A 15,431-nucleotide genomic window follows, 5' to 3' on the forward strand; every position below is an offset into this window, starting at 1 on the left:
GATCCCAGTTTTGGTGTATGTGGTGCAGTTGTGGCTGTCTCTTATTTCTGTACTACAGCAATGATCCAATCCATCTGGAAATCAAAAATGGATCCTGTCTACAAAGATGCCAGGTATAAATCTGCAGAGAAAGGTTGAGAAATGTACCCAACACAGTCCTTTTGACAAGTACTTTTGTGTGTGGCTCTGTTAGTCTGTGCCCAAATCATGTGCATGTCACTATGTACTGAGGTTTGAAGTCCCCAGTGTCGCAAAAGACAGATCTGTCCACGTTGCCGTGGACCTCTCAGCTGGGCCAAGCTGTACAAATTGCCCTTCATAGAGATGCTAGTGACAAACACCCTTGCTTATGCAAACAGGCTGCAGTCTGCACAGAATGTTCCTGAGGCTCTTGGGAAGATCCGGTGGTGGAACCTATCAGAATGGTTCACTGAGAAGACTGTCAAAAGCAGTGGGCAGAATTCTCACCCTACGACTGACAAACAAACACTCGGCAGTTGGTGGGAGTGGATCCTCTGTCAGGATTGTTCAATAGTGCCAGAGTCTCGGCTCTGCTGCATGAGGCCCTTGATGAGACCTGAGGCACCGTCCTCCATTTCTTTTCGGTGCTTTTGCCAAGAAGGTCTGAAGAGAAATGTAGTTGCCTTTGACAAGGTTCATCCCAAATTGCCGTAGAGCAAAGGACTACTGGCCACCAAGGAAACACACTGAGACAAAGTCAATAGCTGTGGCAAGGCTACCAAATCCATATAAGCTGCCCTCAGATCTGGGTGGTCTTTCAGTGCAGGGGTCCATCCACAACTGATTGTTGGAGAACGACACTTTCCAAGGTCCAGGGCCTTGAGCTGAAGGATGCACCAAAGCTCAATGTGGGCTCAGTGGCGAAAGGACACAGTTTAAGACCTTCCCACCATTTGCCGACAGAGGAGCTGGAACCTGCAGTTACTGCTCACGGAATGCATATGAAAGGAAAATTGATATTACACTAACATAATGTAAATATTGGGAGCAAACAGAGTGAAACATTACTCTGTGTATTTTTATTTATTTGCAAATGTTACAAATAAGTTATATTTTTTTGGAAAAATATCAGTGCTCAACTTATTTCAAAAACACTGTCTCCAATCACCCTGATTTAAAATGAGATTCAATCCTACTTTAAAAGTGGTCTTGCAGCATGTGTAAAGATGCAATAGGCAGGGACAGATCAATTATATTAAGAATACACTGGCGAACAGCAGCAGTAACAGAGCATTTGAAATCCAATGAAAATAACAAGTTGTCGAGCAGATTATAAGAGCTTCTTAATCTCTACCTACTAACTCCCATTGGCACTGACAGCATCTTGGTTCATTAGGCCACTGTTGTGTAGGCACTTACATATGAATTTCCCATCGAGAGTCAGCTGCTAATTCAGTCACAACAGCTGTCATCACTGGCTTTATCAACATTTTGCGAAGTTCATATAGCAGCAACAAACTCCCTCAATGATAAATACAACCAATGCACGAGTAAATCACGTTCTCTCACCTTTGAAGCCCTCTTCATCGACGATTATGGTGTAGTCTTCAGGAGTTTCAGTTAAGCTGAAGAACTTGCACCTTGATGAAGAGAAATTGGAAAAAAAGGTCATTAACTTGCAATATTTCAGCTACAGTTCTTTCTGAATTGAAACTCTGAACATAAGAGGACTCATGACTAAATTATAGGAAGAAAATGCTGGAAAACACTGATCAACATCGGAGATTTTAAACAGTGAATGTTTCAGATCAATAACCTTCAGTTATATTTTGTACCCAAGTATTAAGTTACTGTATAAAAACTTATTGAAAAGCCATGAAGGTATTACTGGTAAAAAAAATACGAACTATCCAAACTGGAAATGATTGAGGTAGCCTGTCTTAGAAGGCATCATATACAGTCACTGACCAGACTGTCTCAGAAAGGCAGCGTCCATTATTAAGGACCTTCAGCACCCAGGGTATGCCCTTTTCTCACTGTTACCATCAAGTAGGAGGTACAGAAGCCTGAAGGCACACACTCAGTGATTCAGGAACAGCTTATTTCCTTCTGCCATCTGATTCCTAAATGGACTTTGAAGCTTTGGACACTACCTCACTTTTTTTTTAATATACAGTGTTTCTGTTTTTGCACATTTTTGAAAATAATCTACTCAATATATGTAATTGATCCCTTCTATTTCAATGCACATGGCTTAACAGGCAAGGAAGATGAACTGGGGCTGTGAGTTGCCTTTAGGGACTGGGATATTGCGGTCATAACAGAAGCACGCTGAGTGAAGAGCAAGGCTGGCAGTTCAATGTTCTGTGATACCGATTCTTTACGTGTGAAAAAGAAACAGGTAATTGTGGAGGGCCATTCCCTTTTTCATAAGGGACATAACAGCAGTCTATTCTTCAGAATCGTCAAAGGAGGCCATTTGGGTATGGGTAGAACATGAAAATAAGGGGAAGACCACCATTGTTGGGACCCCCAACCCCACAGTCAGTGGGGACTGAGGAGCAGATGTGTCACGAGGTTGCATCTAGTTGGCGAGAATAGTAAATTAGGGCTTCAGTTTTCCTGGTATCAACTGGGCCCCCAGAGTGCAGAGGGCCTGGATGGGATGAAATTTGCATGGTGCATCCAAGATGACTTCCTCACACAAGATATAGTTCAAAGTAAATTTATTATTTAAGTACACATATGTCACCATATGCAACCCTGAGATTCATTTTCTTGTGGGCATACTCAATAAATCTATAGAATAACAACCACAATGGAGTCAATGAACGACCAAAAATTGAGCGTTCAACCAATGCACAAAAGACAACAAATTGTGCAAATACAAAATATAAAGAAATAACAATAAAAAAATAAATAAGCAATAAGTATCGAGAACATAAGATGAAGTGTCCTTGAGAGTGAGTCCATAAGTTACGGGACCACTTCAATGATGGGCCAAGTGGTTGAGCGAAGTTATCCCTTTGGTCCAACAGCCTGACGGTCGAGGGGTAATAACTGTTCCTGAACCTAGTGGTGTGAGCCCTGAGGCTCCAGTACCTTCTTCCTGATGGCAGCAATGAGAAGAGACCATGACTTAGGTACAGGGGACCTTGATGCTGCTTTCCGGCAGCAACACTTCGTGTACGTTTGCTTAATGGTGGAATAGAGGAATGTACCTGAAGGAGCAAAGCAGCACCTCCTCTTGATGAATGAGGCAGGCCAAGCAATTGAAGTGGTAGCTGGGGAGCACCTAACATTGCCTTGTGTTTCAAATATAGAGGATTCCAGTTAACTGGGCCATTGGGAGAGCCATTTATTTGTGATAACTCTTGAAGAACAGAAACATCGAGAAAATTGCCGGCATTCCTTTGCTTATTTAGGACACTATGCCGCTTAATTGGGAAAGGAGACTGTTGCCGAATGTGTTCTAACTAGTGGCAGTCGTGCACACTTTTGTGGCTGTTGAACTCTGCACTGTGCTCAGAGCAAAGAGTTTTTAAATAGTGTTTTAAATAGCCTGTGTTTGTGTTCAAAAAGCAGTGATTTTTGTCACAGGCAGTTAGCAGGAAGTAAGCAGTAAGACAATTCTGAATTGTTTAGCTCAGTTCAGTTTCAAGCATTCAGGCTTGCAGATGCCAGAAAGGCTGGGAGTGAAAATGAAATGATTTCACTACTTCAACAAGCTAGGGATTACGAAGAATTAGAAAGTATCGACAATTATACTGACTGTTACAATGAAAATGAAGATTCAATAACCATTGCATTGTATGAAGGTAATCCATTATCTGTACCAGGTATCTGGGCTGATATGTCCATTGCATACACTTGATGAATTCCTCCACCGATAATTATTAGGAACTAAAACAGTTTTATATGTCTGTAGTAGTACTACTGGTATGTTCTAATTTGTTCTGTACTTCATTTCAATTTTTAATTTGTTACGTAATTTGTCTTTTTTTATACCTTTCTAACTATTTCCATGAAACTTCAGCTACTTGGGACAGTTATTTAATTGGGTCAAAATGTACTGGTCCCTACGTGTCCCAAATAACTGGAATTGACTTGGCCTCCACAGCCATCTGTGGCAATAAAGTCCACAGATTCACCAACCTCTGGCTAAGATAATCCCTCCTCATCTCTTTTCTACTTCGATTCTGAGGTCCTAGCCACCCTCTCTATTGGAGGCATCTTTTCTATGACCACTATATCTACGCCTTTCAATATTTGTTAGGTTTCAATGAGATCCCCCCCTCACCCCCACCATCATTCTTATAAACTCCAGGAAGTACAGGCCCAAAGCCATCACACACTCCTCAAATATTGTCCTTTCATTCCCGGGATCACTCTTACCAGCCTCCGCTGGTCCCTCTCCAATGCCAGCACATCCTTTCTTAGATATGTGGCCCAAAGCTGCTCATATAACTCTAAATGTGTTCTGACCAACATTGTGTAAAAATTCTCAGTATTACATCTTTGCTTTTATATTCTAGCCCTTTTCACACAAATGCTAACAATGCACTTGCCTTCCTTACTAATGACTCAAACTGTAAATTACCCTTTAGAGCATCTTGTATTAAGTATCCTAAGTCCCTTTGGACTTCCAATTTCTGAATTTACTCCCAGTTTCGAAAATAGCCTCCACCTTTAATTCTTCTAGCTAAGTGCACTTTCCTACACTGTATTCCATCTGCCTCTTTGCCCATTCTCCTAATCTGTCCTTCTGCTGCCTCCGTTTCCTCTACACCTCCTGCCCCTCCACCTATATTTGTATCATCCGCAAATGCAGCCACAATGCCATCATCCAAATCGTTGACATATAACGTGAAAAGTAGCAGACCCAACATCAACCCCTGCAGAACAGCACCAGTCACTGACAGCCAACCAGAAAAGCCTTTATTCCCACTCTTTGCCTTCTGCAAGTCAACCAATCTTCTGTATGTGCTAGTATCTTCAAGTAATACCATGGACCCCTATCTTGTTCAGCAGCCTCATGTGCAGCACCTTGTCAAACAACATCCATTGGTTTTCCTTTGAATATCCTGCCTCAACGAATTCCAGCAGATTTGTCAGGCAAGATTTCCCCTTTACGGAAAGCACATTGACCTTGGTCTATTTTATCATGTGTTACCAAGGATCCCGAAACTTCATCTTTAACACTAGACCCCAACATCTTCCCAACCACTTAAGTCAGGCTAATTGACCGATAATTTTCTTTCTTCTGCCTCCCTCCCTTCTTAAAGAGTGGAGTGACATTGGCAATTTTTGAGTCGTCTGGAACCCTTCTAGAAACCAGTAAATCCTGAAGGATGCCTCCACAATCTCTTCAGCTACCTCTTTCAGAACCCTGGGGTGTAGTCCATCTGGTCCAGGTGACTTACCTACCCTCCGACCTTTCAGCTTCCCAAGCACCTTCTCCTTAACAATACCGACTACACTTACCTTTACCCGCTCATGCTCTCAATTTTCTGGCATGCTTCTGCTATCTTCCACAGTGAAGTCTAACACAAAATACTTATTCAGCCTGCCCATCATTTCTTTGTCCCTCAGAACTACCGCTCCAGCAATTTTTTCTAGTGGTCCAACATCCATTCTTGCATCTCGAACTCTATACAAATCAGAAATAAACCTTTTGGTACCCTGTTTTATATTACCTGCTAGCTTACCTTCATATTTTTTCCTCCCCTTATTGATTTTTAGTTGCCTTCTGTTCGCTTTTAAAAGCTTCACAATCCTCTAGTTTCTCACTAATTTTTGTTATATTGTATGCCCTCTCTTTTGCTTTTATGCTGTCTTTGACTTTGCTCCGCACTGGCCACAACTGCTTCATTCTCCCTTCTTTGGGATGAATTGATCCTACATCTTCCAAATTACAGGTCGACCTTCTATAATCCGGCACCATTGGGACCTGAGGAGTGCCAGATTAGTGAATGTGCCGGATTACAGAAGGATCACATTAAGCAATAGCTAACCGCCTCATCATACCTTTAAAATATCGTGTAAATCAGTACAAGTTAAATAATAATGAAACAAATATTAAATGAGTAGCAAGTGAAATTTTAATAAACTAATATACTGTACAGGCACAGATAAATGTACAGGAATTAAGTTATACAGAACAGTTGAGCAATTCCACTTCTAAAGTGAGACGTTTAATATACCTTCAGGCAAAGTTATGTGTCTGCAAGTGTGGGGTTGTCAGGATCATTCACATCTTCATCTTGAAAAATGAGTGAAGCATCAGGAACTGGTGCTGAAACTGGCACAACAGTTTCTTCAAAAACTGTTGATGTTGGTGGCAGCAGATCTAGGTGAGCAGAAGCAGAAAGCGGAGAAAGGAGGTCTTCTATACGCCACATTTCACGCGACCGCCAGGCGGCCGGGGATTCGGCGCTGGGCTCTTCCCTCTTCACTCGCAGTTACTGAGGGAATCCGCGCTAGTTTCTTTTCCTCCACTTAGTAACATGCTTAAATTCAGCAGGTCACCGTGTCTGATCTGAGGTCGTAGGCAGAAGAGAACAGAGTGCCGGCAGGCAATGTTGGAGGGCAGCGCGCGACTGCCAGCAGGCAGGCGAGAAGGCGAACTGACCCAGTGCGCGCCAGCTCCCCCGCCGCTGGCTGGTGCCGGGTGGCCGCGCCTCACGCAAATAATATTAATAAATGCAGGAAAACAAGCAGTAATCGCCTGTCTGGGCTTACAAGAGCGCGCCAACATGTGAACAGATCTAGTGCAACCAAAATAATGCACAGCAGATTGGTACGGTGGCCTGGGAAATTTTAAATTACAGTTGCGCAGAAAATTTGATATCAGTGCCAGATTATCGAAGGAACCGGATTACAGGTAGTCAGATTAGTGTAGGTCGACTGTAGTTCCAGGAATCTAGCCAATGCTGCTCTACCATCATTCCTGCTAATGTTTCCTTCCAATCAACTTTGGCCAGCTCCCCATGCATCTGTAGTCACCTTTACTCAACCATAATATAGTGTATCCTATCAGATTCCTTCTTATTTGCCCTTTACCTTTCCTGCCCACCTGGCTTTACCTATGGTCTTCTAGTCCTTCTTCCCCTCTCGCACCTTTTTCTCCAGCATCTTCCCCCTTTCTTCCCAGTCCTAAAGAAGGGTTTCGGCCCAAAACGTTGACTGTATTCATTTCCATTGATGCTGCCTGGCCTGCTGAGTTCCTCCAGCATTTTGTGTGCGTTGCTTGGATTTCCCGCATCTGCAGAATCTCTTGTGTATACTGATACACCTGACTTTAGCTTCTCCCTCTCAAACCGCAAGGTGAATTCTATCATATTATCATCACTACCTCCCAAATACTCCTTTACCTTAATTTCCCTAATCAAATCTGGTTTATTACACAGCACCTTATCCAGAATTGCCTTTTCCCTAGTAGGAAAAGCCACCTTGTAGGCATTGAATAAATTCCTTCTCTTAGGACCCAACATCAACCCAATTTTCCCAATCTACCTGAATACTGAAAACCCCAAATGACCATCATATTATTGCCCTTTTTACATGCCTTTTCCATCTCCTGTTGTAATTTGTACTCCCACATCCTGACTACTGTTCAGAGGCCTCTATAAATTTCCCATTAAGGCCTTTTTACCCTTGCATTTTCTTGACTCTAATGACACGGATACTTTATCTTGTGATCCACTGTCATTTCTTTTTAAGGATTTGATTTCATTTCTCCAAACAGAACCACCTTCTGTCCACCTGCTTGTCCTTTCTATATGATGTGTATCCTTTGCTGTTAAGCTCCCAGCTGTGCTCTTCTTTCAGCCACAGCTCTGTGATGCTCACCGTGTCATACCTGCCAATTTGTAACTGTGCTACAAGATCATCTTATTCTGTGTACTGAGTGCTTTCAAATATAACACCTTCAGTCCATATTCAATGTCCTTCTTTTCAATTTTGTCTCAATATTGCCTGAAGTTAAATTCCTACTATGTTCTTGATTTTTTTGTCTTATTCTTTATTCTGGAGACTTCAATAATCTCTCCTATACTCTCCTTCCTTTTTTACCGTATCCATACTATGCCATGCTGTAGAACCTACCCCCTATTATTTAGTTTAAATAGTGGTACATTTACTGTAAGTAATACGTTTAATTGTAAATGAAGTGTAAACCTTCTGGGAGGCCAGGGAAGAAATTGCAGATCCTTGTAGAGATATTTGTTTTTTGTTAGCAACTGGCGAAGTTCCAGAAGGTTGGAAGGTAGCTAACGTTCTTCCATTGCACATGAAAGGTACAAACTACAGGCCAATGAGCAAAGTTAATGGCAGGAATTCTGATGGAGAAGATCTACTATTATTTAGATAGTCAATGCCTGATCAGGAATAGTCAGAATGGTTTTGTGCGTGGGAGATCATTCTGACAAATCTTTTGAAGTAACTAAGGGGATGGATAAGGAAAGAGTAGTAGATGTTGTCTACATGGACTTTAGTAAGGCCTATGACAAAGTTCCGCATGGCAGACTGTTCTGGAAGATTTGGTCACATGGGATTCGGGGGAGCTAGCGAGATGGATTCAGAATTGCCTCGAAGATAGGAAGCAGGGTGCTTCTTGAAGGTTGACTTTCTGACTGGAGGCCTGTGACTAGTGGGTTGGATTGGGACCGCTATCATCGATTTGGATGTGAATGTACATGACTCGATGACCAATTCTGCTGATGATACTAAATTAGGGGTTCTTATTGATAGTGAAGCAGGTTACAATGAATTGCAAAGAGATCTCGATCTGTCAGGGAGATGGGCTGAGGAATGGCAAATGGATCTCAATGTAGGTAAGTCCAGGGTGATGCATTTTGGACAGTCAAACCAGGATAGGGCCTGCACAGTACATGACAGGGCACTGTGTCTGTGGAACAGAGGGAATTTGGAGTACAAGTGCACAGCTCATTAAAAGTGGCTGAGCAAGTAGGCAGGGCAGTGAAGAAGGCATTTAGCACGTTGGCCTTCCATCGAGTCATTGGGTTTTGGAGCAGAGATATTAAGTTGCAGGGTACATAATATTGCAGAGGTTGCGGAAGATGTCTACAAGGATGCTGCTAGGACTAAAAGGACCTGCGCTATAGGGGGAGATTGGCTATTCTAGACAATGAGAGAGGACCTCCAGAGGGGTATGGATAAGGTGAACAGTCAGTCTTAACCTCAAAGCTGAAGAGTCAAAACCTAGAGGGCACAGTTACAAGAGGGGAGAGATTTAAAATAGATCTGAGGTAACTTCTTTACCAAGAGGGTAGTGAGTACCTGAAGTGAGCTCCCATGCACTCACTACCCTCTCTGTAAAGAAGTTAAAAGGAAGTGGTCAAGGCAGGTACAACTACAACATTTAAGAAACATTTGGATAGGTACACAAAGAGGACAGGGGAGGGTTGTAGGTTTATGAGGCCAAACTTGGACACACAGGACTAGCGGGGAAGATGCTGTGGTTAGTTTGGACAAGTTGGGCCAAAGGGCCAGTTCCTGTGTATTACTCTTAAGTAAATAAAAATGGGGCCGTGTGCACCTTTAGTGACTCAAGATGACAGGAGCCAGAAAAACTGATTAATTACCAGAGACTAGGATGCCCCACTCTGCTTTGTCTCATTCTTTGGAAGCCCCAAAAAATCTCATGGCACTGAGCAGCACACAGGACAGAAGTCTCAAATACCTGGATTGGATGGAGCAAATTCCAAACCCGACATGCAAAATATAGCCAACATATTTGCACCCTGAATCATCTTACCCAGCCAAGGCTTAATGCCCTGGAACAAAGGGGGCATAGACTGTGTTATCAGCCAGCTGAAAAAGACAACCCCAGTTAATAATGAATAGTGTGAGTGGGCTTTAAGTGAGAAGAACCCACTTTTTCTTTCCATGCTGATTCAACTAATTCCAAGCAGTTATTCACTTGGTTATTAGTCTGAACTATTAGAAATTAGAATTTATGGCACAGAAGAAGACCAGCTGGCTCACAATATCCATGCCAACCAAAAGGGAATTCTAGGCCAATTGCAGTTCCAAGCTCTTAGAGCCATGATCTGCAGGACTATGGGTCAACTGCTCAACTGGACGACTATTTAAGTGTGGTGAGGTTCTCTGCCTCCACCACCTTTCAGGCATCAAGTTCCAGTCTCCGACACTTGCTGAATGAGATTTTTGTCCCACAAATCATTCTACCAATCAGCAAAGCAATACAACCTAGTTATAACCCTCCCGACCAAGGAAAGCAGGGCATTCTTTCTCACTGTGTCTAGGCCTTGTTTTGTGAAAGGCCCATTAACAATCGGTGCACCTTGCAATGAAATATAAATGCATTCAAAAGTGTGCAAGGCTTAAAGGAAACCATCAAGTAAAATTAATCTAAAGTGGAGAACTCCACACAGAAACAGATAAAATGCTGGAGGAACTCAACAAAGAAGGAATTAAAGAGCCATTGTTTTGGGACAAGACCCTCAGGATCCTGATTAAGAATCCCAGCCCGAAACCCCAGTTCTTTATTCCTCTCCATAGATGCTGCCTGACCTGCTGAGTTCCTCCATCATTTTGTGTACGTTACTCTGGATTTACAGCATCTGAAGAATCGCTTGTGTTAACTCTGCAGAAAAATTTGGCTCTTTGTGTCTTCCCACCTAACTTCACTGTGAGAACCAAACAATTCCTCAGCTGGTTGGGGCCTCTTGTGGACAAGAAAATGCTTCACTCGTGAGACGTTCGTTCTGATTTAACCATTACCGACTAGAGAACTGCTGTAAAGCACATCCATCACCAAAGAGCATGATTCATTTATCAGCCTTTAACCCACTGGTGGTTGGCTTCACTGGACACATGGGAACACCGAGCCCCTATCTGTGGGACTTTCAGAGAACGTGCAGAATTACTTGTCAGTAAACTAGTCAGGTGTGGAGGCAGGCAGAGCAGATGCTGATGTAATGACTGCAGAACAAGCAGAGCGAATGGATTTTTCCAGCTTTTGGAATGTTTCACAATGAATAGCACTTCTGGAATTTGCTGAAGAAACAAACATCTGACGCCAGCTATTCAATTCAAAGCGGCAGAATCTCTAAATAGAGCAACAGCTGACAGAATCAATACAGTCAGAAAAGTTCACAATACAGTAACTAGACAAGTATTTACTTAAACCCCATCTAGAAGGACAAGCATTGGATATAGTTTGATAATGATCTGTATGAGAAGGTTTTGTAATGTGCATTACAAAAGCTATTTTGGAAAGAATTGATCTCAATAGTTGTACCTTTATTGGAACAGAATTTGCCAATAACTAGTGGCTCAGTATAATTTTGAGAATTTTAGATACAAACATAGGCAGAAAATAATTGCTTCAATGACCAAAGGAAATCTTGGTCATTTCTGTAATACCTAAAGGAAAACTTTAGGTATTACAGAAACTTTCATTTTTTGTTACAGCATGAGGGCATTCAGCCCATTAAGTCCATGACTGCTCTCAGAGCATTCACCCATTTATTATCCTGTAACCCGTTCTTTCTCGCGTGTCTAGCAACCCCACACTGATTTGTCCACACCCCCCCATCATCTGTACACCAAGGCTAATAAACCCACTGCCCCATACACTTTTGGGATGTGGGATGTCGGGTGGAACCCCTGAATCCTGGCTACTGCAGCTAAGAGGCAGCAGCACTACCTGCTGCACCAATACAGAACTTGCCTTGCTCTCTATTTGCTCTTGATCAATACTTTGGAGGGAAGGGTTAGAGATTCTTTCTCAGCAACAAGCACAAAATGCTGGAGGAAGAAGTCAGCAGATCAGGCAGAATCCGTAGAATGAAATAAATAATCAACGTTTTGGACCAAGACTATCCCAGCCTCTGAGGATCTATTCTGGACCCAACTTATTGATGCAGTCTCAAAGAAGGCATGGCAGCGGCTATATTTCATTAGGAGTTTGAGGAGATTTGGTACGTCTCCAAACACACTTGAAAATGTCTACAGATGTACCGTGGAGAACGTTCTAACTGGCTACATCGCTGTCTGGGGATGGTGGGGGCTACTGCACAGGATTGAAATAAGCTGCAGAGAGTTGTAAACTTAAGACTGATTTATACTTGTGCGTTGCATCTACGCCGTAGGTACCGCGTAACCTACACCGTAGGATGACGTGCACCTCCCCAAAAAATTAACTCATGCATCGCAGCAACGCAGACCGCAACGACTGTGATTTGTCCGCTTGGTAGATTTCCTCCTACGCATTTCCAGTTGCTTCTTCTCCGTCATGTCCGTACACCGATGTGAAATAGATGAACCAAATCATCAAATCTACCTGCCGACATGCGAAAACGTTTGAAATGCATTTACTCGTCCATGTCTCTCACGAAGAAACTCAACACAGTGGCATAGAAACCCCACCGCCAACTAGCGTTTTGGCGCACACCAACGCATGCTCACTACAGCGTAGAGCAATGCAGAAGTGAAAATCAGGGTTACAGCATAGCCCGTACGCACAAGTTTAAATCAACCTTTAGTCAGCACCATCTTGAGCATTAACCTCTGTAGTATCCAGGACATCATCAAGGAGTGATGCCTCAAGAAGGCAGCGTCCCTCTTTAAGGACTCCCATCACCTAGGACATGCCCTCTTCTAATTCCTACCATCAGGAAGGAGGTACAGGAGCCTGAAGGCACACACTCCATGATTCAGGAACAGCTTCTTCCTTTCTGCCATGCGAGTTCTGAATGGACATTGAACCCATGAACACTACCTAACCAGTTTTTATTTTTTAGAATTTTTGCACTACTTATTTAACTATTTACTGTGATTCACACTTTTGTCTGTATTATTATGTATTGCATTGTACTGTTGCTGCAAAGACAACAAATTCCATGACAGTTGCCGGTGATATTAAATCTGATTCTGATGCCTGAAATATCAACTGTGTATTTCTAATGTTGCCAGACCTGCAGTTTGCTGGTTTTGCTCAAGATTTCCCGCATTTGCAGAACCTCTTGCAACTTTCACACTGCTTCTCTTTTGTCCTGTAAGCTTCCAAAGCTGTAACAAATCTCAATTTATAATAGGCGGTGGGATCGGAAAATGTAGGATGCAGGTGGCTTAGAATGGGAGTGGCACGTTGGAATGACTAACTTGTTTATTTTGCTGATACATGAGACAACCTAGTCTGGCTAGGTAAAAGAAAGACCGCATTCATCTGAAAGTGGAAAACAAGATCAGGAGTTCAACTCTTCCAGCCTGCTCTGCCATTCAATAAGATCACAGTAGAAAACCAAAAGGTAAACTACAGATGCTGAATAAACTGAAACAAGAACAGAAAGTATCAGAATTGTCTGAATTTTGTTAGTTCTAACATCAGTTCAACCTGCTGAATGCTTCCTTTATTTTCTGTTCTTTTTTTTCCCAGTTTTTAAGCAGCTGCGGGATTTTATTTTTATTTTCACCTCCTGATGAATTCACTGCCGTTTCGAACATTAGAAAGGCAGATCAGGCTCATGAGATGGAATGGCCTGATTCTAATCATCTCTTACGTTCATATGAATGTAGTCTTTTTTTTACTTAGCCGGACTTCATTGGCTCATGTCACGTACTGGGTCTCCTCTTGCACTCCAAAGGGATCTCTGTCCATCCCTCATGCTTTGTTAACTTTCTGGACTGGCTGATTTGATTAAAGCTTCAGCTCCATTTTCCTGCCTGTTTACCATAATCCTAGAGTCAAACTTTTTAAATGAATCCTTCAGGACAATTCTTTCTCAGCTACTTCAAAGTGAGTGGCCTCCTCACGTCATCAGCTGCAGATAAGACCATAAGACATGGGAGCAGAATTAAGCCACTCAGCCCATCAAGCCTGTTTTGCCATTCGATCATGGCTGATCATCCCTCTCAACCCCATACTCCTGCCTTCTCCCCATAACCTTTGACACCCTTACTAATCAAGAACCTATCAACCTCCTCTTTAAATATACCCAATGACTCGGCCTTTACAGCTGTCAGTGGTAATGAATTCCATATTTGCATTATCGTTTGGCTAAAGAAACCCTTCCGCATCTCGATATAAAGGGACATCTTTCTACTGTAAGGCTCCTAGACTCTCGTACAATCTCTCAACATCCACTAGGATGTTTCAATCTTCAGTAGGTTTCAGTGAGATCCACCCCCCCCCCCCACCTTTAATCTTCTAAACTCCAGTGAGTACAGGCCCAGAGCCATCAAACCCTCCTCATACGTTAACACTTTCATTCCTGGGATCATTCTCGTGAACCACCTTAGAGGGTTTTGGAAATCATTAAAGAATGCCACATTATCAGCTAATTGGGAAATAATCCACTTAGAAACTTGTGCTGGCAAAATCAATTTGAGGCAGATGCTAAACATGACTTGTTTAAGTAATTTGAGCTACAAATTAACAAAACAACATTTAGGCATCTTCATTGAGTAAATTTAAAACACAAAATGGGCATGCAGACTCAGCTAGTAATTAGGAAGGTTAATGGAACGTTGGCTGTCATTGAATGAGTGACGGAATATAAAAGTTGAGTAGCTGTGCTCCACCCATACAACTGTACATGGCAGTATTCATCTTATTGAGGTACAGTGTGGAATAGGCCCTTCTGGCCCTTTGAGCCACGCCACCCAACAATCCCCCAATTTAATCCTAACCAAATCATGGGACAATTTACAATGATCAATTAACCACCACTGGGAGGAAACCATACAAACATACAAACTCCTTACAGGCAGCGGCGGGAATTGAACCCAGGTCACCTGCACTGTAAAGCACTGTGCTAACCACTACACCATCGTGCCACCCACAAAAAGGCAAGAATCCAATGGGAGTACTGTGAACTTGCTTTCGTATACTTCTGGAGCCACAAGCAGACTTACAGTTGGTTCACAGTAAGTTCACCATGTTGACTCCTGGAATACTAGAGTGATCCTAACAACTGAACAGGCTGGGCCTATGTTCAATGCAATTTAGAAGAGAGAGAAGTGATTTTATTGACACAATTAAGATTCTAAGGAGGTATATCCAGAGAGGATGCTTCCACCTGTTGGACTTCGAAGTGATTATTTCAGATAAAGGGATCAATCACCCTTTTAAAATGGAAGCATTTCTTCCATCAGGGGCTTGGGAAGCTCTGGAATTCCATACCCCTGGGAGTTATCGACACTAAGCTACTTCCATCATACTTCTGGTAAGACAGCAGCGTGCATGTTCGAAGTCGCAACTGTTTGACCTTTACATTTTTTTCCCCCCGATCTGCTGGTTACCAAGAAAATCAGGCAGTGAAGGTCTGCCCCATGGAAGAGTTGCCCGGTAGCGATGAAGCTGAACTTCATGCAGAATGCGTTGCCGCCTGCTACAGGAAGGTGTAGCAGTCAGTGTGTGAAGGCTGCATGCAGTCTAACAAATGGAGCGAGTGATGGTCTTGGACATTGTTCTTGTGATC

General features: G+C 42.7%; 1 protein-coding gene across 1 annotated transcript in view; it reads right to left on the minus strand.

Moving 5' to 3' along the window:
- Positions 1-15,431, minus strand: part of LOC140731770 (cytosolic arginine sensor for mTORC1 subunit 2) — a 186,950-nt gene that overhangs the window by 108,023 nt on the left and 63,496 nt on the right. The window contains exon 2 of the mRNA XM_073053550.1: positions 1,531-1,601. Coding sequence (XP_072909651.1) covers positions 1,531-1,601 — 71 coding nt within the window. The remainder of the gene's footprint in view (positions 1-1,530; positions 1,602-15,431) is intronic.

The sequence above is a fragment of the Hemitrygon akajei genome, chromosome 8 (genome assembly GCF_048418815.1).
Source record: "Hemitrygon akajei chromosome 8, sHemAka1.3, whole genome shotgun sequence".
Classification (NCBI taxonomy): Eukaryota; Metazoa; Chordata; class Chondrichthyes; order Myliobatiformes; family Dasyatidae; genus Hemitrygon; species Hemitrygon akajei.